This window comes from Polypterus senegalus, chromosome 1, assembly GCF_016835505.1.
Source record: "Polypterus senegalus isolate Bchr_013 chromosome 1, ASM1683550v1, whole genome shotgun sequence".
NCBI classification, from domain to species: Eukaryota; Metazoa; Chordata; class Cladistia; order Polypteriformes; family Polypteridae; genus Polypterus; species Polypterus senegalus.
In genome coordinates, this window is record NC_053154.1 from 57,741,617 (window position 1) to 57,767,767 (window position 26,151).

The window sequence follows — 26,151 nt, forward strand, 5'->3', positions numbered from 1 at the left end:
AGAATCACAGACTTGAAGACAATGAGATGTATTCCATCCAGCTTGCCTGCACTTCTTTTTGCCTATGAACTCTGCTTGTTGTTAGATTACAGTTGTCTCCTGGTTCCTATTACTGCTTTTTAAACCATGCCTGACTGATCTCTAATTAATCTTCAACTTTTAAAAAATGGTTATTTGCACACCTATTTAAGAATATTTTTCACAGATGTAGACAAGGGTGAAAGTTTGTTCTTTCCTAAAGCTATGTGAACCACAATTATGAAAGGCTAAAAAAAATGTATGTTAAAAATGAGTTTTTAACAGGGCCTATGTCCTTTCACTAATACAAAGTTTAGAATTTAAAGGCCTTTTCCGAATGTAGTTTTTTCTAATTTTAGCCAATATAGTTTTTATTTAAGAGGAACATGCACTTCAACAGCTCACAATCATACATTTATTATATTACCAATAGTATGGGACTTGGAAACCATTTTTATTTGTCAGATTGATTTTTACTTATTTGTTCCTACTTAATTAATTATTAATTCCTACTTAATTAATTGGTCGTGTGGTCCAGCAGCTGTGTGGCATCGGTTGGTGAAGAAAGATTCACAGATCTTGACTTTGCTGACGATGCTGTGATCTTCACAGTGTCAATGGAGGCTCTGATCGGGGTGTTTGAGAGACTGAGTGAGGAGTCTGTGTGTCTGGGCTTGCGAGTGTCCTGGATAAAAATCAAGATCCAGGCCTTTAATGACCTCTTGGGCACAGCCATCAGCAGTATGTGTTTGTGGAGAGAGTGTTGACCTTGTTGAGAGGTTTACTTACCTTGGCAGTTACATTCATGTCTCTAGTGACTCTTCCTATGAAGTCAGCAGACGGATTGGGAGAGCATGGGGGGTCATTAGGTCGCTGGAAAGCGGTGTGTGGCACTCCCAATATCTATGCAAAAGGACGAATGTCCAAATCTTTAGAGTCCCGGTGCTTCCTGTCTTGCTATATGGTTGTGAGACATGGACGCTATCCAGTGACCTGAGACGAAGACTGGACTCATTTGGTACTGTGCCTCTCCGGAAAATCCTTGGGTACCTTTTGTTTGAATTTGTGTCGAATGAGCAGTTGATCATGGAGTCCCGAATGAGGCACATTACCTGCATTGTGAGGAAGCGTCAGTTACAGCACTATGGCCATGTGGCACGTTTCCCCGAGGGTGATCTGGCTCGTATGATCCACATTGTTGGGGACCCGAGTGGCTGGACCAGACCAAGGGGTCGCCCACGTAACACCTGGCTGCGGCAGATAGAGGGTCATTTTTGGAGAGTGAGACTGGACCGTGTGTCTGCATGGGGGCTTGCAAACCAGGGTCCCGAGTTGTTTCATCATGTAGTGGATGCGGCAACGCACTGTACCAGTGCATGCTCCCCAACTTGACTTGACTTCCTACTTAAGACAGAGTTAATACTCTATATCATCAAATCTTTATTGAAATACAACAGTCAACATTTTAATGAGAAGCACAAACCATTTTAAAAGATGTTAAATTAATAACCCTAAGTCTAGCACCCAGCCAATCTGCCACTTGACCTCCCAATTGTCTGGGAATGATAAGAATGAACTATTTGCCACTTCAAATCACTATTTTTTTGTATTTTTGTGAACCTAACAGTAAGACTTTAGTATGTTTTGAAATTTATTGTCAATTATGAAAAGCCTTCCGTTGACAATATCTATAATTAGCATATACTTCTTCAGTCTTGTACAGACTTGCACACAATCTTTTTTTAATCAGAAGCAAACATACTCAAACATTCTCACACCACAGGCCAGACATTCAGAGATGACCCTGACAACCAGTAAAGCCTAGGAAAACTCCCTCCTTTTACATACCTTGTATTTCTGAAGCCTTTTGACAAAGGGATTTTGTATGTGGCTTCTTTCCTTCTTCACATGTGTTAGTATGTGAAGCATCAAGGGATTCCGAAACTGGTGAGCCAAATCAATTGGTGTTTCTCCCTATAAAAATGAATCGCAGAAAAAACAACTGAAATAAAGTACTTTCAGTTTCTGACTGTAACGCTAACACACAAGTAGAACATGATAACTTTAAGAACATTCTGGATAAAAAAAATCAATACCAGTAATTTAATTTAAAAAAATTAGGAGCTGCAAGCAAAAGCAGAGAGAAGGAGAGAGAGAACCAGTTGGAGTTACATACAATCATTCTGACTTTTTAAGGCAGAAAAGCTTTCACTATTAATTATTTTCCTCATTTAAGGAATTGGTTTAGAAATAAAAAATACCTGATTCATACTTGCTTTGATCAGCAATAAACAGTTAAGACGTTGTTTTAACTTGTAGTGTAATGTATTTAAATGAGGGATTTGAAATGATAAAGGCCTTGAATATATCCTCTGATTATAATGAGTATGACTACAGGTGTCTACCTAAACGTGCATCCATTTTATAATCAAATAAAAGCAGAATATTTAACTACTGAATTCAAATCAGCAAACACTACTTTTTGTAATTAGTGCAATTTGCAAAATCAAACTAATGTTTATTACTATAACATCACAAATTACACCAAATGTCATGAAAGTACAAACAACAAATATTTGAATGGTATGGAAGCGAATGGAAAACAGCCAGCACTTACTTATAAGTTGTTTTTCTGTCAGATTTATTAGCAAACTCACAGACACAAGAGATAGCAAAGTTTGACCAGTTATGTGATATAATATATATATGAATTTATTTTTCATCAAATAGGTCAAATAGTATTTTTGCAAGTAATTTGATGTATATCATCCTCCATTTCATTGTGTTCCATTCACGCTAACAAAGCCAGAACACAAGTCTACTATGACTTGGACTAATAATATTCTTTAATAATATATTTTTTATTAAACATTTTCATATTAAAAGGGGCAAAATGCTATTTTTTTATTTAATACAGACAATAATGTACCAATGATTCATAAATATGTTATAGAGCAATACAATGTGGAAAGAGTAAGCATCCATCCATTATCTAACCCGCTATATCCTAACTACAGGGTCATGGGGGTCTGCTGGAGCTAATCCCAGCCTACACAGGGCACAAGGCAGGAAACAAACCCTGGGCAGGGTGCCAACCCTACGCAGGGCACACACACACACACACTAGGGACAATTTAGAATCGCCAATGCACCTAACCTGCAGGAAACCGGAGTACCCGGAGGAAACCCACGCAGACACGGGGAGAACATGCAAACTCCACGCAGGGAGGACACGGGAAGCGAACCCGGGTCAACGCTACCCACTGCATCACCGTGCCACCCCGAGTAAGCAGCATATTTGAATTAATTTTTTTCATACCTTTGCATTCTCTGCATCCGGGTTAGCTCCTGCTTCAAGCAAAAAGTGAGCAGCATTTTCATTTTTTGACAAAACTGCCCAATGAAGAGCTGTGTTTCTGTGTAGCTTATCTACAGCAGTAACTGATGCATTAAACTTCAAAAGAAAATTTGTTGGCTCTGGTCTACAAAATAATAAAAAGGACAGAAAATATAACTAATTCATTTCAATACATTGGCCTTATACTGTATTACTGACATATAAACATAACTACTTATGTTTACATTAATTGTTACACTGATTTTTTTTTTTAATATCTATATATCTTTTTTAAAAGATAAAACATTTAACTTAACATACAACTTTAACTTTAAAATATATTTCATAAATATATTTATTTTTACATTTTTTGGAGATTAATGCTGATGCTACCCTAGTATAAATCTCAAAAAGGCACATAATTATAGGAATATTAAAGAATATAGCTGTCACATGCTCTTGGACAATTAGGGGCTCTAAGTCGTATCGTTTCACATTCCCATTTCATTGCATTCAGGTGTTTTTTTTTTTTGCTGTCAGAGTGGTAGGAAAAATGTGAGATAGTTGTTGATTTGTTAATTGGTCTGCCAAAAAATCAATTAAAGATAAATGGCATTTTTTGTGGAAATAAAGAGCAAAATAAACATATTGAATATGTATCACTTCATTCCAAATGCATTTTGCCCACACAATGGCATTTTTGGTTGACCAGGTTAAATGTTTTATTTTAAACAATTGACTAAGCTGAATGGTCAGCATTAGGTCACACTTTGGACAATTTGGGTAGCTTTGTTTTTCCAAATATTCTGAGATGCAACTCCGACTTCATCGAGCATTCAACATGATATTTCTGACTCAACAACTTGGATTACCATCTGTCCGAGAGCACATTAGCGCAGCAGAAATTGCAAAAGAGCATTTATTTGTGACACATTATACTTTATAAACAAAGAATCACCAAATACCAATGAAACACTTGGCTGAGTATTTCTGTTTAACTTGTAACTATCATACTCTATTTTATTTTTTCAACTTTAGAACTGTAACTCTTACCCAATGACCTTGTGTGCAGCTAGCATTAAAGGAGTCTGTCCATGTAAGTTTGGAGTGTCAATGTTCTGTGAAAAAACACATTGTTTTCCATGAGGTACAATTTACTGAGTATTATTTATTTCATTCTTTAAATCCCACAAATTAAGGCCTTCAGTCTGATTTCTGGTAGTCACCTAAGTGGGTCAAGTTTTTGATAACAGAGGTTTACATTATTAAATGTACCAAATTAATTAAATAACAAGGTACAAATAAAAACAGAAAATGTATAAATGCTGTAAGCAAGCAGAACATCAATTCGAATATCATGTTTCTCTTAACTATTGTTTACCATTAAATGCTTCAGTTAAATTATTAATACTACAAAAACTATTACTGAAAAAAATTCTAATTTATTTTTGTTCTTATTGCAAACAACAATGTATGATTAAGTGGATAATTACATTAATATTCAAGTAAGGCATACAATATAGATAGAAGTGAAATTTAAAGTGAGTAATTTTTACCTGTCCTTTTGAAAGAAGGTAAGCTAAAATTGGCATATGCTGAAACTGGACTGCAAGGTGCAGACCGCTGTATCCTTCACCATCTAGAAGAGTTGGATCAGCTCCATATTTCATTAGCAGTATAACCATGGGCAAATGTCCTTGTCTTAATGGTAGAAGTACATTGTAAAAGGGGCATGGGAAATGCATACGTTCATAAAACAAATTATACCATTCAACCACTGCAGTATTTATAAAACAATGTTATTCACAACATATTAGCATTATTTTAGAAACTGACAAAGTTACTCATTGCAATTTGGATAAAGGTATTAAGATCAGAATACTTGCATAAAAAATAAAACTTCTCATATTTTATAAAGGAATTCAGCTGACCATCATTTTACCTCAACAGCAATACAAGAATCTCTACTTCTAAAATTGAAGTACTGGGTATGATCAAAATATTTAAATATTATGGGTAATGACATAAGAACTACTATAAGAAGACACAATACTGGAATTCAGCGTTTTCATTTCAGCATAGATAATAGTATGTTAACAAGTAAGAGTAAGTTTTACCTTATAGCCCAGTGAATGGGAGTTGAATTTAAATCTCCACCAAGTTGGTCAATAATTGCGCCTTTAGAAATATAGTACCTATTTATGAATGTAACAAAAAAAAAATCACAACAATAAATTCTAACTGTATATTAATAGAAGCATGCAAAAATTTAAGAATACTAAGAAATCATTGAAAATGTTATCATAAGTATTGAACATTTATTCAAAGTACCAAAAATATATAAATAAGCAAAAGGAGTAAGAAGCCTACTTGACAAGTTCCTTTCTGTTGTTAATAGATGCCCAGTGGAGGAGAGTAACATTTTCTTTATCCGGCTGCCTGACATCATAACCTGCCTCCACGAGTTCTTTACATCTGTCAATTATCCCGTATCTGTAAACAAATGAAGAATTTCACATCACAAATATCTGCACTACGTATTTATTACAATATTGACACTTATTAGACTAAAACAGAATGAAAGGCTGGATTATGTTGTATTCTTTTGTCTTTTTATGCCTAAATAATAAACATTCACATCTTAGTATTATGCTCTAATGCTTATTGTTTATCATCTGTTTTTTAAATATGTTGTGCTTTCCTCAAACTGTTGAAGACATTTTACATACACATTGTCAAACATGAAAGCATGGTATGTCTCTTATGGAGGCTTATGGAGGGGAGTGGAACAGTTATTCATGCAGTTTCCACTTCTTTCTCTAGAATGAGAATCACCAGAAGGAACAGTGGGCTAGCATCACTTCTGTTCTGTGTCTGACTCCACCGATTCTGGCAAGGAAGAGTGAAACTGCTGTACTCCCAGATAGTGGGTTCAACTGACCATCAGGTGCTGCAGAGTGCGGATGGCTCTTCCTGTGACTATATTCTATTCAACAACCAGTTCAGCTCCAGCCTATTTCTTTGGCAGTCTTCTGTTGCCCTGGTTTCTTTCAATTCAAAATTTTAGATTAAACAGGGTCTCTCAGCTGGAGCCCCAACCTTTATAATGTCTACTTCTCTCTCCCCCCCCCCACCCCAAAACAAACACTCCCACACACACAATTTTAATATATCAGTGAACAAAAAATAATGTTTTCTCAGACTGCAGAATCTTTATTACATTATTAAACTCTCATGAAGACACAGACAGGTGTAAGGATTACTGTTTTAGACATCTTTTTATGGGTTCTTTCTACATTTATTTTGACTTTTTGTCCAAATCCTATAGTCTGCTGGGTAGTTATTTTGCTTACTAATATTTTTTCAGGTGGGAAACACGAATCATACTCAATACCAAACTAGTCACTTTAACACAAAGAATGGCAAAGAATTTCTTTATTTCACATGCCTCGCATATATCATACGTGATTACCATGCTCTGCCTAAAGAAGACTAAACAACTAAACAGAGCAAAAAGAAAGCCAGTAAACAGATATTGCTTGCACTCTGTTACAATGTTCGTTTTGAAAAATAATAAAAACATCTTAATAATGACAGACTTATGCCTACAATAAACCAGAGTTCAATGTAAATCCTATATTATAAAACATTATTTGGCTAATTCAGGGAAAAATCAAAATGTAGGTGGGCAAGCAGGGATATGTTAGGTTAGAGCACACAAAGAAAGTTGCCTTTTTACACATTTTATTTTAAACTACGGGCAGTGAAAATGACCAAAAAACATGGAATTTTCAAAGAATATGATTCAACTGGAAAAACGAATGTGCCCCAACAATCTCCCAAAAAAGTGTTACATAGAATTTGATAGCATGATCACCTCTTTGCATTGTCCTATGGTGTCATGGCTTCACAAAAGATAAAACAAAGGAGAGCAACTTGATATTTTAATTTCTTTAACTTTCAGTTTTCATAATATTGTTTGTATATTTTACTAGGCGTTCATTTACCAAGTCAAAAAGTTAAATGCACACATGATAAGTCACTTAACAGGAGCACTGCATGGGAAAGTTGAGGATACAAAAGTTTGAATTTTGTCAACTCCCAATAAAAAAACTGTGCTATACATGTTTCAGATTTATCTTAAACACTCAAGTCATTAAGCTCTTTCTTAATAAGATGGAACAATTCTCAATACTGTATATTGAAATTACAGAAACACAAGTAACTGTTAAAAAAATAGAAAGAATAACATACTGTGTAGCTTTAACTATATCCCAGTTCTTACAGTCTTCCATAAATGTCATGCTGTCTGACTGCTGGGTGAGGTCATTATTCATTTGATCCCTCTGTCCACTCTGTGCAAAGAATCCACTTCCATGTGTATGTCCATGTCCATGTCCGTGACCATGTCCATGTCCATGTCCATGCTTATGCCCATGTGAGTTCCACTGTTATGAAAAGGAAAACAAATATTGTGATTATGTAAAATGTTGCTGAACAAAATAAGCTAATATACAGATAAAGCATTCTAAATGTATTTAAAAATTATTTCAAATTGCTATTAAAGGAAAACGTATACATTTTTTAAAGCCACTGATTTGAATTCAAGTTGGTGGCTTCTTGGTGCAATGTTTAGCAATTCTGCCTTACAGCTCCAGGTGACAGACTTGGAAGAGTTTGCGTTTTCTGTCTGTGTGGTTTTCCTCTAGGTACCTGGTTCATTGATTGTGCAAGAAGTGAATATTACTCTACTAATATTTTCATTCATGGTTGGATCCTGCTTTGCACCTGATGTTTCCATGAGACTCCTACACCCATCCATTTATTTTCCTAACTAGGTAAGAAACACTCCTGTGAGCTCATACTGAAAAAAGTGGGTTTTGAAAATAAAAAAAAAAACATTTGTACTCACATAACTTTGAACTGAAAATTAACTTAGAAAATGGATGGGTGATTGAGTCACCATTGCACATTTAGAAGTTCAGTTACTTGTGAAGCTTAATGAATACAAAGGGTCAGAAAACTCAAGGAGACATTTTATTTAATTGTGATGTGCTGTGTCATAGTTTTTCTGTTGACCACACCCCTTTACTAGCAAACGGCCTCTCTCAGCTCACACACCTCAAATCTAGAGCTGCACCACCTGATTGGCAACAAATGAGAACTAGCCAGTTATTGCTCAAAATATGCAATCAGCAAATTGAAACATAACTTGCCACTCCCTAGCTGATTTTGTGATTTTGGTGGATACAAAATTAAAAGACGTGAACACGCAGTGTAGTTCTGCCAGCAAACCAAATGAAATAAGGTCTGCAGTGTTGAAGCACTTTACATGTTTTCAAAGTTCTAAAGCGAGTCAGCCTGCAGATAAAGAGAGAAAGTGTCACTTCTGAATGTGTCAAAAACACGGCATTTCTTCACATCTGTGGGCTGTAAATATGGCATGAATAAGTTTGCAATTCATATTAATCTATGTATATAAAGCTGAATGTCTCTCTGTCTGTTCCCTATACAATCCTACATCCTTCGACCGATCTGGACCAAATTTTGCTTGCTCACAAGCACCGGAAGGACAAGATAAACTACTTTGAAACTCAGAGTATTGACACTGGGGGTCCCAGTGTTTTTTTTTTCCCATTCATTTGTTCTAGACCAGTACCATCTGCTGGCTCAGAGCAAGTGCAACATCTGAACAGACTGAAGCTAGACTAACAAACAAAATGGCCAGAGCTTAGCATTACTTACCCAGTCAATGCAGTGTGCTGTTTCTCTCTACTATAATATAAAAAGGTTTATTATGACCTTTTGCAGGGGGCTGTTGGGTGAGGCTTGATTGATAGCGGAAGTGCAGTGCAATACAAAAGAGAATCAAAGGGTTGTTGTTTAACTCCTGCTTTGTCATTTTTTTTCATAATTTAAGCATTACAAACTGATCACCTTGAAGTAAGAGATGACATTTCAGCATTCATGTTTACAACCCAGCAAGGAATTACTGCAATTCTGGAATTCAATTAGACCCAAAAAGAACACATTCTCGACTCACAACAGCAGAGACATTGATAGAGAGGCAGTATGGATGACAGAGGGGACTGCTAGCAATAACAGTAGGGTCACCATTTATAAAACACATAAACCTTTGCTTTCTTTCCTTAAACCACTCTACATATATAATCGGCCAATGCAGGGTACTTTGGCTACTACAGTTAGAGTAAGTAGTAAAGCAAAATCGCAATGGTTTTTCTGCTGATGAGCCAAAAGCTGTGAAGATGGTGACCTAAATGCATAACTGGATAGTATTTGACCACATTAAAAAACAATCTTAAAAAACAATCAAAATGATAAGAAATTATTAAAACCCGTGCATATGCAATGAGAATATGTACACTAAATCCCATAAACTGACCCTGCTAATGCATTCAACACTTATACCTATAGCATAAATGGATAATCACAGCAGAACAACAGGAAAGATTTTCAATTTGTGTGGAGAATCTTCATTATGTATGAGCAGCTGTTCAGATCCTCAACAACAACACACAGGATCATCATTGTTGAGGTCCTGAGCGGATGGACCAAGCCAAAGGAACATTCATGTAACACCTGGCTGCAGCAGATGGATGGTCATTTCCGAGCGGTGGGACGGACCACGTGTTGCCTGGGCTAGCCAACCAGGATCCCAAATTTTTTCGTCATGTGGTGGGTACGGCAACACACTGTACCGGTGAATGCTTCCCAACTCGACGTGACCTATTCGTAGCATATGAGAAATTTTATGAAGTAAGATTTCCAATAATAATAAGAGCTTTTAATGTTTTATTAAGTAGGACCTTTGTAAGAGTATATATGGGAGTGAAGGGCAGTGCTTGCCACTGCGCCACAGTTGATATTACATGTGATATTTTGATACTATTTAACATTGTTGTTTTAACATGCACAGTTGGTGGCGGTTATCCAATATTTGTGGATTTCAATTTTCTGTGGGAGGTCTTGGAAATTACCCTCATGAAAATTATTGATGACTAAATCATGTTAAGAACTGTTTTAGTAATTTTGTAGATTTCTTCTTTGATACTGAAGTAATTTACTGTGCTGATAATAAATAAACTGTACTGATATCACATAATTGTGTGCAATAGTTCTTGGTAATGTGCCTGCACTTTAGAAGCAGTTTCCATGCTTGGCATTCTGTGAAACAGAAAAACCTGCAAGTGGAGGCTTGGACTAAGCTATGCAAAACCAGATTGTTCTTCAACTGCCACACTGATTCTTGGGTTTTTGAATTCTTCCCCCACCATAATAATAGACCAGTGACGTCAATGATTTATATGAATTTATATTTTTATATGAAAATGTGTTGATCATTTTGCACCATGATTTCTTTCATAGTTCCTACATGAAAGAGTGCTTTTCACAATTAAAAGAGAAAATGTTGAAAATCCTCTTTAAGGGCTGCTCATACCAGTCAAAAATAATTTCAATAATTGCTTAATGAACTGAATTGTATCAAAATTGGATTTGGTCTATGGATTAGGGTATACTAATAAATTGGCAATCACAATTATCCAGAAGAAAATCAATCAATGCAGCTCTACTCAAATTCTTTTCATAGTTATTTTTCTTAGTATGTCACTTTGGATAAAAGCATCTTCCAAGCAAATAAATGTAAATGTTATTTTTTGTGTCACTGTATTGATTATATTCCTTTGGTTCTCCTAGTACTGTCATTTTTTTGCACTCTGTATTCTGGCGTTTAACAATAGTTTGACTATTCCTTTTTTGTGCTGTTGCTTCTCTTAACTTCTGCATATTTAGACATGACAACATCAGAAAAACTTCCTTGAGAAAAGGCCATTCAGTGTAACAAAGCTTGCCAGTCCTACCTAGTTAATTTCCACAAAATAATATCCAGTCAAGGTTGGAAGGTCCCTAAAGTTGTACTGTCTTCCACACTATTTATTTCATATGTCAATGGTTCTCTGTGTGAAGAAAAAACTCCAAATGTGTGTGTGAAATTTTCCCATAGCAAGTGTCCCTGTGTTGTCATTGAACTCATTTTAAAGTCTCGATCCACTATACTAATTCACTTTATAATTTTAAACACTTTAGTCATGTCACCTCTTAATCTCCTTTTGCTTAAAATGAAAATGCTCCGCTCTTTTAATCTTTCCTCATATCTTGTCTCCTGCAGTCCTTGGATTAACCTAGTCACTCTTCACTGGGCTTTTTCTAGTGCTTTTATGTCTTTTTTGTAGCCTGGTGTCTAAAACGGTATACAGTACTCACAATGAAGTCTAACCAGTGTGTCATAAAGCTTGAGAATAACCTCCTTTGACTTGTACTCTATCTATTGTGCTATATAACCTAATATTCTGTGAGCATTCTCAATGGCTTCTGAACACTGTTTGAAAGTTAATAGTCCACTATGACTCCTAAACTACTCTCATAAGGTGTACATTCAATTTCCAGCTATCCCATTGCATGTTAAAATCAAACATTTTTACTTTCTACATGTAATACTTCACATTTTAGTTACATTAAATTTCATTTGCCACAAATCAGCCCCTGTCTGTATGCTGTCCAAATCCCTCTGTAATAATTCAACTGACTTTAGATTATCTGCCAATCCTCCTATCTTGGTATCATCTGCAAATTTAATTTGCTTCTTATTTATATTCCCATCCAAATCATTAATATATTAAGAATAGCATCAGCACCAGCACAGACCCCTGAGGGACACCACTCTTATTATCACCCAGTTCTAATGAGGTGCTTCACACCATAACCCTCTGCTTACTGTGTTTTTCCAGTTCTGCACCCATCCACACACTACATCCTCAACTCCCAACTCTTTTAGTTTGATGCACTTTATCAAATGCATTCTGAAAGTCAAGATAAATATTATGCGCCACGCTGGTCATATCCATTTGCTGCTTCTTCATTGAATGCCACAGCATGTTAGTAAAACATGACGTCTCTTGTCTGAACCCATGCTGACTGTTCTGTAAAACTCCTGTTGTTACCATGTGTTGCTCAGTCTTATCCATAATAATTCCTTCCATTAATTTACCTGAGATGCGTGTTAAGCTTACTGGCTGACACTTACTTGGCTCTGCCCAATTAACCTTTTTATATAATGGGATAATATTTGCCATTTTCAAGTCTACTGGAGTTTCACAAATGCACAGTGACCTCTGAAAATTATGTGTCAAGGGTTTTTATATGTACTCAATAACCTCCTTAAGCACTCAAGGAAAAATAGTGTCTGGTCCAGGTGATTTGTTTGATTTCAACCTATTTAATTTAATAAGTACTTCTACCTCTACAATTTCCAAATCACCAAGTACCTCCTTAGTTGTTCCTGTTACCAGTGCAAGGTTATCCACTTTCTCACATGTGAAGACCACCAAACTTTGAGTCTAAAGAATCTGCTATTTAATTGTCTGTATATTTTAATTTCCCTTTAACATTACTTATACACTTCACCTCCTCCTTGACTATTCTTTTTCTATTTAAATACTGGAAGAATCTGTTGGGGCATGTTTTACCTTATTTCTCTCTAACTGCCTTTTAGCTTCCCTAATATCCTTCTTAATGGTTGCCCTCATGGTCTCTTAGCATTAGAATTATTAGTCTTATACGTCATATAAAAACAGTTTTTTTCCTTTGCAGCTTCTTTTCATCTCCTTACTTATCCACTGCAGATTTTTTTTTAAATTTCCTACTAATTCCAAATGTTGGGATGCAAATGTCCTACATTAAATGTTAAACTTTTTTAAACCTCTTCCACTACTCCTCTCCACATTTAAAAGGTTACCTCAGTTTGTCCCTTTATGACCTTTGCCATATCTGTTCAAAATTTGCCCTACCAATGTTAAACTTAGCAGTTTTAGTCTTTGCATCCACACTCTTCCAAAACACTGAGAATTTCATTATATTAAGATCACTGGACCTTAGTGCTTCAATCACCACTATAACCTCAATTCTATCCTAGTTATTAGACTACATCACTTCGCTCTTCTGTATTACTTTCAACATTTGGATTCATTTAAGCCAATCTGCAATCCAACCATTTAAAAATGGGTCTAAAGCTCCACTGATACTGCTGTCTTAAAATGGGGTTGTACAGTAGATAAATATCTCAAGTACATAGCAGTGAGAAAGAGATGTATAGTCCAACTGCGACATTAGACCTACGCTAAATAAATTAAAAAAACAGTCCTCTGGAAATGCAGCAACTCTGACCTACTGTCATAAGAGATGATTTTTTTTAGTGAATTCTTAAGACACTACCAAAAAATCAAATATGAGTAGTTTTATATGCTATTGTATTTGACAAGCAAAATCCACCTGTTCCGGGATCTGAACGTACCACAGACAGTATTGCTGACCACAAAAATGCCAGCATATTAAAGATTTTTAACTCAATTTGATTATCCTTCAACTACAACTATCACCTTTTATTCTGAAGATAAGGCTAGTATTAAACACATACTTTTACATTTAAGAGGTAGTGCTTTAAGTGAATGTAGCTTTACTGTGGGAACAGGATCCTCTTCAGTTTTGAAAAGATCAAAAGTTAAATAAAGACTGTGGAGACAATGCAGACCACTGGTCAACCAGCTCCCAAGTGAGCACATAGTGGACTGACACACCTCAGTATCGGGGCCAGATAATCCATTGAGCCACATCTCTGAAAGTTCAGATAAGACTAAGTTAAACAAAGAGCATTTCCAGAAGTTTAGAGTACTAAGGTGTTGTACCGTGTTAGTCATTATGGATGTAGTGAGAAGTCAAGCAGAATGACACCTCTTATTGGCTAACTAAAAAGATTACAATATGCAAGGTTTTAAGGCAACTGAGGCCCCTTCTTACATCTTACCTGCAGATTACATCATTTGTTATTATTTTTTATTGCTTACTTAGTTTGTGACATCATTTTGATGGGCTTCATTTAATAGTGATGTGTTTTAACTGCACAACTGCATGTGACAGACACCACTTCAGGAGTATTATGTAAAAGGCTGGCACTATATGATGAGTATCCAGGCTTTAGATAAAAACTCTAAAAATCAGTCTCGCATTTGCAAACCCTCTTGCCTGTTCACAATTATTCTTCTAACTATTCCCTTGTTCCACACGCCTACCTGGATGGGCCGCCTCAAATTGGGACCCGAGTGCTGCCATGCAGCGGGCGACGCCTCAGCACCACACCAGTTCTGTTCCCCAACAGGCCTGACCCCATTGGCTCTCTGAGGGTTTTGACTGTTCCAGGGATGGGTCTCCAGAGGGCTTTCCCCCATTAAAAGCCCTGGACCAGGCCAAGGGGATGCCCAGGTAATACCTGGGTGCAGCAGATAGACGATAATTTCTGATGGGTGACACTGGACCACATGTCTGCCTAGGTTGTGGTGGGTGCAGCAATGCGCTGTAACAGTGTATGGTCCCCAACCTGATCTGACCTATTCCTTTGGCTGCATCTTGGCCATTTTCTCAGAGAAATCTATATCCTTTTTGATTAATATTTTTCACCTTGCTCACAACACTTTTCACCTTGCTCACTTTCAAACTAAGTTATGAAGAGTATATTATTATGGGCTAATGATGTAGCATACAAAATCACTGTCAGTTTATCGCTATGTAATCTAGTCTCATGCAAATATGTTAAGGGATTAGAATTATACATCCAAAAAGTATCTGATAGATAATAGATATGCAAATATCTACCATGAAAAAAGACGTAATTTAGCACAATCCTAAAGCACATGACATGCAATGCAAATGCTACATTCTCAGTTAGGATCCTATAACTTAAATTAATGGGAATTTAATACTAGAAGTGTGTAAAATGCACCACTTTATATGTATTACTGTGTATTTGTGCATATACATATTTACAAGTGTTAATTTAACACAAAATGGGTAATGTAAAAAAAGCAACAAAGAACACTATAAGTCAAGTTTAAAATTGTTGATTACACTGGGCTTATATGTAATTTCTATTTATTAGTTAAATTCTCTGCGGTGGGTTGGCACCCTGCCCAGGATTGGTTCCTGCCTTGTGCCCTGTGTTGGCTGGGATTGGCTCCAGCAGACCCCCGTGACCCTGTATTCGGATTCAGCGGGTTAGAAAATGGATGGATGGATAGTTAAATTCTAGATGCTCGATACTAATTATAAGGAACGCATCTGTCTACCTTGTGAAAGGTTTTGTAAATGAACACTCCCCAAAGGAACACCTTATACTACACTTCTGCTCAAGAGATTTTACTTTTAACACACAACGTGCACCACTTCAGTCCAAGCAAGCAACTGGATGTAGTTACAGCACACGGAAAATGTAATTTTCTGGGAGTGTGAAATATTGTTAACTGAAAATTGTCCCTAGTGTGTGCTTGATGTGTGTGTGTGTGTGTGTGTGTGCACCCTGTGGTGGGCTGGCGCCCTGCCCAGGATTGGTTTACTGCCTTGCGCCCTGTGTTGACTGGGATTGGCTCCAGCAGACCCCTGTGACCCTGTGGTTAGGATATAGCGGGTTGGATAATGGATGGATGGATGGATAGATGAAATGTCTGCAAAGGAATGTGAAAGAATGGTAGATCCTTTCTACTGCTTATTCATTTATATTTCCCAACTTACAATTAATACTGGCACAAGGTACATGAAATGAAATGCAATATTCACCAAGAAGCCCTCCAAACTACAGCATGACTTCTGCTGGGATGCAAATATTGAGAAGAAAATGGAAAGAGAGGAAAAGGCATAAAAAATGAACTGTGCCATGAACATCATGATATAAACTTCTTGTGAAAAGCCCCTTCCTTGCCACCTTGAATGGGTTTAAGGTGCAGTAATTACAGGGTAACTAATTATTGTCTAAAGTGTTTATCTCCTTTCTCATATTTATTCCATTAATATTCCCTCTAATATCAATACTGTACAAGTATGTCATTCTGAATGTTGGCAACTTCAACTAGGGAACTTTGGACAGAACAAACTTCTAATGGTATATTCCTTTAGCAGACACAACAGGCTGGACCTGCTGTATTCAAATGTTAATGCCTTTGAATGAAAGCCTGTAGTACATCTGGACAGGTCTGACCATCTTAATGTCCCCGAAATGGCTGTTACTGAGTGCTTTTAATAACCCGGTTAGTCACAGAAACCTGGTTTCAAAAATAACATGTACTGTATACACTTATTCCGATTAGAGAAATTGGGATATTGGTTTCTGAGAACTCATTTCATGATGAGTAACTCAGTTATATGGCCATGTAAACCTTTAACCATGTTAGAACATTAGAACACTCTAGACGAGAACAGGCCATTCAGCCCAACAAAGCTTGCCAGTCCTATCCACTTGTTTCCTCCAAGAAAACATCAAGTCGAGTTTTGAAAGTCCCTAACGTCTTACTGTCTACCACACTACTTGGTAGCTTATTCCAAGTGTCTATCGTTCTTTGTGTAAAGAAAAACTTTCTAATGTTTGTGCAAAATTTACCTTTAACAAGTTTCCAACTGTGTCCCCGTGTTCTTGAAGAACTCATTTTAAAATACAAGTCTCGATCCACTGTACTAATTCCCTTCATAATTTTAAACACTTCAATCATGTCACCTCTTAATCTTCTTTGGCTTAAACTGTAAAGGCTCAGCTCTTTTAATCTTTCCTCATAATTCAACCCCTGTAGACCTGGAATCAGCCTAGTCGCTCTTCTCTGGACCTTTTCTAGTGCTGCTATGTCCTTTTGTAGCCTGGAGACCAAAACTGCACACAGTACTCAAGATGAGGCCTCACCAGTGCATTATAAAGGTTGAGCATAACCTCCTTGGACTTGTACTCCACAGATCGTGCTATATAACCTAACATTCTGTTAGCCTTCTTAATGGCTTCTGAACACTGTTGGGAAGTTGATAGCTTAGAGTCCACTATGACTCCTAAATCCTTCTCATAAGGTGTACTCTCGATTTTCCGACCGCCCATTGTGTATTCAAACCTAATATTTTTACTTCCTATGTGTAATACTTTACATTTACTGACATTAAATTTCATCTGCCACAAATCTGCCCAAGCCTGTATGCTATCCAAGTCCTTCTGTAATGATATAGCGGATTCCAAATTATCTGCTAATCCACCTATCTTGGTATCATCTGCAAACTTAACCAGCTTGTTACTTATATTCCTATCTAAATCATTTATATATATTAAAAATAGCAGTGGCCCTAGCACTGACCCCTGTGGAACACCACTCTTAAGAGGTTCTGAAGTTCTGATGAGGTTCCTCGCACCATCACCCTCTGCTTCCTGTGTCTGAGCCAATTCTGCACCCATCTAAAAACATCACCCTGAACTCCCACTTCTTTTAACTTGATGCCCAACCTCTCATGTGGCACCTTATCAAATGCTTTCTGAAAGTCCAGATAAATAATATCATAAGCTCCACTTTGATCGTATCCTTTTGTTGCCTCCTCATAGAATTCCAACATGTTAGTAAAACACGACCTCCCTCTTCTGAACCCATGCTGACTGTTCAGAATAACTCCTGTCCTTGCCATGTGTTGCTCAATCTTATCCTTAATAATTCCTTCCATTAATTTTCCTGTGATGCATGTTAAGCTTACTGGCCTATAGTTGCTTGGATCTGCCCTGTCACCCTTTTTATATAATGGGATGATATTTGCCATTTTCCAGTCCTTTGGAATCTCTCCAGTGCACAGTGACTTCCTAAAAACATGTGTCAAGGGTTTATATATGTACTCACTAGCCTCCTTAAGAACACGAGGATAAATATTATCTGGGCCTGGTGATTTGTTTGATTTCATCTTATTTAATCTGAGCAGCACTTCTCCCTCTACAATTTCCAAATCCCTCAGTACCTCCTTAGTAGTGTTTACCTCTGGGAGGTTATCCACTTGCTCACTTGTAAACACCTCAGAAAAATGTAAGTTTAGGGCATCTGCTATTTCATTGTCTGTATCTTTTAATTCCCTTTACTATTCCTGATGAACTTGACTTCCTCCTTAATTGTTCTTTTATTACTAAAATACTTTAAGAATCTCTTGGGGTCTTCTTTCACTTACCTGCTCTATTCCTCTCCAACTCTCTTTTAGCCTCCCTGATATCCTTCTTAATGGTTGCCCTCATGTTCTCATACGCCTCGATTCTCTTTGCAGTCATTAGTCTTATATGCCTTATACAGCAGTTTTTCCTTTGCAACTTCTTTTTAAATCTTTATTAATCCATCGTGGAGTTTTTTAGTTTCCTATTAATTCCAAATTTAGGTATCTGTCCTGCATTACATGTAACACAAACCTGTTCCACTGCTCCTCGACTTTCTCCACATTTAAAAGCTTATCCCAGTCTATCCTACTTAGACTTTGTCGCATCTGCTCAAAATTAGCCCTACCAAAGTTCAACTTAACAATTTTAGTCTTTGCATCTGTACTCTTACAAAATACTGAGAATTGTATTACATTATGGTCACTTGACCCTAGTGGTTCAATCACCTCTACACCCTCAATTCTATCCTGATTATTACAGAATACTAAATCCAGACAGGCTTCACCCCTTGTTGGTGCTTTAACATGCTGTGTTAAAAAACAGTCACTGATTACTTCTAAAAACTCCTGCTCTTCTGCTCCTCCATCTGCAAGGTTATCCCAGTTAATATTTGGATAATTAAAGTCCCCCATGACTATAATATCCCCCTGTAAACTTGCCTTTTTGACATTACTAAAAAGATGTGTGTTGAAATTACTGTCTGAATTGGGTGGTCTATAAACACACTCCTAAAATAAGACCAGTTTCCCTAATATTTTCCAGGCGAAGCCACATGTCCTCACTAAGATGGGGCTCATCATCCAACTGAAGAGGACTTACATTTAAACCCTGTTTGGCATAAACAGCAACTCCACCTCCTTTTCTGTTCTGTATATCCTTCCTAAAAAATGTGTATCCCTCTATGTTACACTTATTCCCATCTTTGTTATTTAGCCAGGTTTCCGTTATTGCTACAATATCATAATTATGCTCTGCTACATACAACTCCAACTCACTTACCTTATTTTTGATACTTCTAGCATTAAGGCAAGCTATTTTTAGTGTGTTAATCCTTCTACATTTACGTGTTTACTTAGAATGTTACAATTAAGAATTTCGTAGTCAGTCCATGTCTCTTGCACCCTGTTATCCTGTCCATGTGTCAGCTTCCTGCAACCACCAGGGGAAAACAGTGGCAGCCCCCAAAAACATCAATTTCCTGAGGCAAATGCTCATGTGATTGCATTATTCTTTCTCCTGCTGGAAATAATCTGTCTTAGTATTTCAGAAATCTCTAAATTTATGTTGATGAGCTGAATGTACAGTATGGAGTTCAGCAGCACAATCTTGGGAGCAGTAGGGTAACATGTTAAAAGTACTTAAATAAGACAGAATGGATTAACTTTATTAATGCCAAGGGGAAATTTAGATACATCAGCAGAAACATAAAAAAACAAGGATACAGACTCATTGGACAAATAATACAAGCAATCAATCAATAAATAAAAGAATAATGTATAATGTGCAGAAATTACAAAATTGACTTAAAGAATATAAGCATTTTGTTTGGAGTATTGGGAGGAAGCATTAAATTGCCTGATGGCAGCAGGCAGAAATAACCCTCAGGGTACTTGTGGTAAAATGAGCCTGAGGTTAAAAGTGCTCCAAGACTGTGCATCCTGGATGGGATTTTTTTTATGCTGACATCCCATTTTGCCATCTGTTGAGGCGGGCTTTCTGACAAGTTTGTTCAGGCATTGTGTATCTTTTGAGATCATGTTGCTTTCCCAAGAGACTGCAGCACGGAACAATCCATTGGCTACTACTGACTGATTGAACATTTCCAGAAACTTACTGTATGCATCAAAAGGACTGTAGTTCTTAGCAAGTACAGCCTGCTTTGTTGGCTCTTCTTGTACAGCGCCACTGTGTTGTTAGACCAATCCAGTTTTCTGTTTTTATAATGTATTTTGTTTAGTTTAGCTTGCTGTTTATATAAATCAATGTATGTTAAATAGTCTGACTACTTTTTATAGTAACAAATAACCTAATGCAATGCTTATTTTATTGAAGTAAAAATATCTGCATAGTTATTATCCCAGATGAATACCGGTACACTGCCCCTCTGCTGGGCACAATCACACAGCCAAGCACAAGAGTGTGCAGCGTGCAATCCGGTAACAGAAACACATTAATAAAGTGTTAGCTTAGTTTTCATCCAGTTACATTCTATATACTGTATATGTTGAAACAGTATGACGTAGTGGCCAGTGTTTATACTGCAAATCATTGGTGGTTCAGGTCAGGGATGTAAAAAAAAGGGATGAAAGTGATTTACTGCACAGCACATGAAGTATTTATAAAACACAAGAAAACTTTCACATTTTGGATGTGTTTTCTAGTGAGTGTCATGATGGTTCATATACGGGCTTAGGATTTAATAAATGGTGGCCAGTTAAGTGTGCAGCTTTTCACACAAAAGAAGAAAATGTAACACATTGCATATTATAATGAGTAACTACAGTATATAACATATTTAGTTACTTTCTTTTGTAAGCAGTGAGTAATCTAATGATGTTACTTTTAAAAGTAATGTTTGCCACACTGCTTGGGAGACACAGGCTTCATGCTCGTTTTCAGATTCATAGTAGCCGATGAGAACATGTGACTCTTTTTTGCACAGTTTAATGACATCATAGCATCTTGCCAATGGATAACTCCATAAGAGGACTTGCACATGTAAACAAGAATTTTTAAGAAACTAGGTTTTCTGATTTAACCTGTAGTACTAGGGTGTTGTACCGTGTTAGCCATTGTGAATGTAGAGAAAAACCAAGCAAAATGACACCTTTTATTGGCTAACTGCCTGAAGAAGGGGCTTGAGTTGCCTCGAAAGCTTGCATATTGGAATCTTTTTAGTTAGCCAATAAAAGGTGTCATTTTGCTTGGCTTTTCTCTGCTTTAACCTGGGATTTCTCACCTTGGCCTAGTTTTGTGTGTGCAGGCAAATGCACTCACTGACAGCAGCAGCTCTTTATTATTCAAACCAGGTGTTCTTACGTATGTTTGGGGATCATAATTTTTTTCTTCAGCTTCTGCAGTTTTAATTTCCCCTTGAGCACAAATAAAGCATATCTATATATGTATAGCCAATTAGCAATATAGGCAATTAACATTTATTCAGACCTATCCAGGTAATTCACTGCATCTGACCAGAACTGATGATGCTGAAGAATGCTACCAATTGTTTCTCTTTAATCATTTCAAGGTGTTATCTAAACAGGTTGCCAAAATTGTTGTGTAGGACTTACAACGATGCACTTGTACACAGTAATGTTTAGTGACAAAAGTATATTTTCCTGTAACTTATGGCACTGGTTGCTAAGAATACTTGCAGCTGCTGGACGTAAATCTTGGGACAATTTTCATTTAAACAAATGTCTTCTGCACCTGTGACGTTTACTGCATTTTACAAAAAGTTTTAATTATTTATAAAACATGCATAAACGACGCACAGGTACAAAAAATGACTCATGCTTTTGATTTATTTATAAAGACTGCCGACAATAGTGAAAACAACTGCTGCGGTTTACAATTTTATTTTATTTTCAGTAATACTAGTCACTGTCGAAAACGAAACTCAAGACATACTGTCTTTTTTTGCTTTATTAATATTTTATAGACAGTGACAGTAAAGGTGTGCTTCTCAAAGAGGGTCACCATCACACCTCCTGTAGCCATGGAGATCCAGTCCGGAAAAGCGAGTTGCCCGCTGCCAACGCCATGCCGCCGGCCGAGAATAGCTCTTTCCGAATGAATGACTCGCCACTTCCGATATTCTGTCATTACATAAGTCACGTTGCTCATTAGCTAGGGCTTCCCTTGGACATTTGATGGGCATACTATAGTTCCCAACCCAACCGCCGAAAGAATTAAAGTTTTGATCAACGGCTATCCAATACCTCACACGGAATCCACATGCTGAGCATTACCATACTGATCGCACGAATAACAAAAAAATGCTGTAACTTACATCAGTTGCGTCTTCCTGCCAGTCCATCGTGCGCCTTTTACTTTTATTTCCTGATTTTGACGCCTGGTTTTTCGTCTAAGTATGTGTCCTCACACTGACAGTAACTGAACTTCCTGGTTACGCTGATGCAGTGACACTGACCTCCCATTGGATTTTTCCTTGGGTCCGGCTTCCAAAAGCTTTAACATGATTGGCTCAGTGGACGTCAATTATTTGACGAAGCGTTGCGGTATGACGCTTCTGAAGCTAGCCGCCACAGCTTGAATAGTACTTTATGAAAGGCCAACGTAATATCTTCAGTCGTTTCCTTCCTTATTAAAACGATATATTCCCTGATTATCACAATCACAAAGTCTGCGCGGAGTGCTAATGATATTATAAACCGCAGGTTATCGAGGCATATAAAGTACTTACTGTTCAAAATCGCATTTCATTATAACCGGAAAATGCACAAACAAACTTGCCAGAGGGCGGCGTGGGTTTGCTCCGGTTTCCTCCCACAATCCAAAGACATGCAGGTTAGGTGGATTGGCGATTCTAAATTGGCTTGGTGTTTGTGTGTGTCCTGCCCTGTGTTGGCTGGGATTGGCTCCAGTAGACCCCCGTGACCCTGTATTCGGATTCAGTGGGTTAGAAAATGGATGGATGGACTTGCCATATCACCTTAGAGTGCCAGCAGATGCAGTACAAATCTCAGCCCAGGCACTGCTAGTTCTCATGTTCTCCCTGTGCTGGTCTTCCTCCTATGTCTTAAAGAAGTGTGTGTTGGATTAGTTGTACACCTTTTATATATTTCAACTCTCATATATATATAGTTAAAGGTTAAAAGTTTCTTTTAAACAGAACCACAATTTTCCAATTAGGGGAGTCATATAGAAAGTGCCTCCATACAACCACCCTGTTTGCACTTACAATGCATTATTGTGCACATGCACACCAAAGAAAAGACTGTGCCTTCAGTCAACTTAATATTACTAGCCTTGACTGAAATGCTCAAGCCACTTCATTCTAGGACCTTGCAACTGCAGTTAAAGCTGGCAGGAGACAGAAGAAATCTAGCAGGAGCTCAAAATACAGCAAGTCCAGTCTCAGGAGCAGGGGCTTCTATTGCAACAGCAGAATGTGATGGCCCAGTGGCAGTATATACAGACACAATTAGATTAATGGCTGGGTTATGGTAGGACCCTGGGGACCTTGGTGTGCATTGATTGTTTTTAAAGTTATTGGTAGCGGTCAGGGCCAGCATTACCATCTAGGCGAACTAGGTGGGAGCCTGCAGAGGCAAAATGTGATGTTTTAAACAGTACAGACATAAAAATACTCTGAGTTAATACAACTGTCCAATTCCCAATGACATGCTTATACTTTGTTTTCTATTCTTTTTGTATACTTAAGATGTTTGGTCTTAACATCTGATGATCTACACAAGTTTATTATAGTTTTTCTTTCAAATCCTGAAATGCAGTGCTCTTAGCTTCTCTTTATTTTCTTATTTCTTTTTTTCTTTCCTTCCTGTAGCTTTGCTTTCGTGGGTGCCAATAGAATGTGTTGGGCATGGGCTACAACACAAGTAATAATCCAAACACAACAAGAACAACAATTTTGATAATTATAATAATAATCTTCAATCTGGCATAGTGTCAACAGGACACACAGTTGTGGCAAAATAAAATTAAACCACCAAAATGGGAACAGGACTGTAGCTCTTGAATGCATTGCCAAAGGCTGATTTATTTCAGACCATAATCATTTCCCAAATGGGCTTACATTAAAATTTGGCAAATTTCATATTCTGTTGTTCACCACCATCTATGTCATATGTTCTTGACACTCTAAAAAAAGTCCTGCATTGCCTGTTTATCACTGGGAAACTCTCTGAGGTCATCTGTTTATTGTATAGTTATATTGCACTAGCCATGTGCGCCCAACTACGTGGCGCGTGTTAAAGTTGTGTGTGAAGGGCTCCCTGTTTAAACGCAGCTGCCAGTCGTGAACTGGGCCCTTCGTCGCACAGCATTAGGATTTTTTTATAAGGGAAACAAAATTACAAAAGAAAACCCTTGGATATTGATTCGATAGGAACAGCCTACTCGGAATCACTCTCCGAATCGTAATTATGTGGTGGTGTAGGAGCATTTCTGCTTCTGACCGTTCACAGTCCGTCTCGTTTTCATGACGCTGTCGTTTCCTCTCACGATCTCTTCTCAACCTTTCTCCAATCTCGCAGGTTGCTTTGTGGCAATCCAAAGAGTAAGGCAATATACGTACACAGAGCAATGGTTATAAAAGGGGGACACATAGGTATCCAGGCTCTTTAAAGCATAAATAGGGATCACTTCACTGACATGTGAGCAAGCCACGGTACAACTGTGAGACGCGCAGCACTCGCCGGCTACAACGCAACAATAATAATTTCCGGAACGTGCTGTTACGTTGTCGTTCATTTTACCCACTGTCTTTCTTTCATTCATATGTTACGTAGGCACGTACCTTTTATCTTCGCCAATCTCATTCTCTAACCAGGCCTCAGGAGCTAACCAGCGTAACACTGTCCACCACCCTTTTCGTTATTCTGGCACATTGTTGACATCTGTGAGTAACAACAACGTATTAAACTGGAAGGTGGTCTACAGATGCGTGGAATTCGCGGACAAAGATCAAGATGTAAATGAAGATCTCTTTAGTTAATTTAAAGCACAACAATTTGTTTAGTTTGAATGTCTGTGTTTTGAGGTGTGACTGGCGTACTACAGTCTTCAGTAGTATAAGCCTGGAGGAGATTCTTAATGCAATGCCTATGTTTTAACTGTCTCTCTACTGCCATCTAGTGCTTCTTCTTCTAATTCATTCGCGGACAAACAAAGATCAAGATCCAAATGAAGATTATATATAGAGATTAGTTGCATAGATCAGTGAGGATAGAGTAAGTAAGAATCAGGGGTAAATGTTTAAACATAATGATTCTACTTCATTTTTATTGAATTGTGTGACTATATTAAGCTTGTCAATTTATTTCAATAACCTAAATAAAATGTATGTTTATGGAGCTGCCTTGGTAAGATTATAACTACACTGTCACCAATATCATGTACTTACCTGTTAGGCGTGCAGTATAAACTCAGAGCTATAGGATATTCATAGTTTAAACAATAATTTTTTATTATGTAATACTAATGACATTTTTTTCTTTAGAAAAATGCTAAATACAAAAATAAATAAATGAAGCTTGATAATATAGCCAAAGGTTGTATTTTTGCGAGACAGCCTTGTAAACAGACATTGCTGTAAGTATTTAAAAATCCCCTTAGCATTCTCAAATTGTCAATCCATTGTTTTGCATCCAAACCCTCCATATTTTGTTCTCCCCAGTCCTGGCTCATTCTCGTGTCTCCAGGTTTCAAGGTACGGGTCTGTTAGTAATAAAAAAAAAATTGCATTACCAAAATATTCACTGGTTTTCATAATTGTCTTTTGCTTCTTACTGTCTGTTATCTGGTGGGAATAATAAATACAGAAAATTAAAATCAAATGGATCTGATCCCTCCAATAGAACAACTGGCCTCATTCTGGTCCACCTATCTGAAATGGTTTAGAACCACCCCATATTAATAACCGGACATATTGTCATTTATAGAACAGAACCTTACTTGTGAGTCAGTATCAAGTAAAATACAAACACAACAAACGATCTTCAGCCCAAAAGGAACTCAGAACTGTATAAATGCTGTA

General features: G+C 37.3%; 1 protein-coding gene across 1 annotated transcript in view; it reads right to left on the reverse strand.

Moving 5' to 3' along the window:
* Window positions 1-22,587, reverse strand: part of zdhhc13 (zinc finger DHHC-type palmitoyltransferase 13) — a 51,762-nt gene extending 29,175 nt beyond the window's left edge. Inside the window, exons 1-8 of the mRNA XM_039749488.1 lie at window positions 22,423-22,587; window positions 7,610-7,803; window positions 5,726-5,848; window positions 5,473-5,550; window positions 4,912-5,056; window positions 4,409-4,473; window positions 3,338-3,500; window positions 1,867-1,992 (exon numbers count right to left, since the gene is read on the reverse strand). Of these exons, the coding sequence (XP_039605422.1) occupies window positions 1,867-1,992; window positions 3,338-3,500; window positions 4,409-4,473; window positions 4,912-5,056; window positions 5,473-5,550; window positions 5,726-5,848; window positions 7,610-7,803; window positions 22,423-22,449 (921 nt within the window). The 5' untranslated portion in view covers window positions 22,450-22,587. The remainder of the gene's footprint in view (window positions 1-1,866; window positions 1,993-3,337; window positions 3,501-4,408; window positions 4,474-4,911; window positions 5,057-5,472; window positions 5,551-5,725; window positions 5,849-7,609; window positions 7,804-22,422) is intronic.
* Window positions 22,588-26,151: the final 3,564 nt, after the last annotated feature.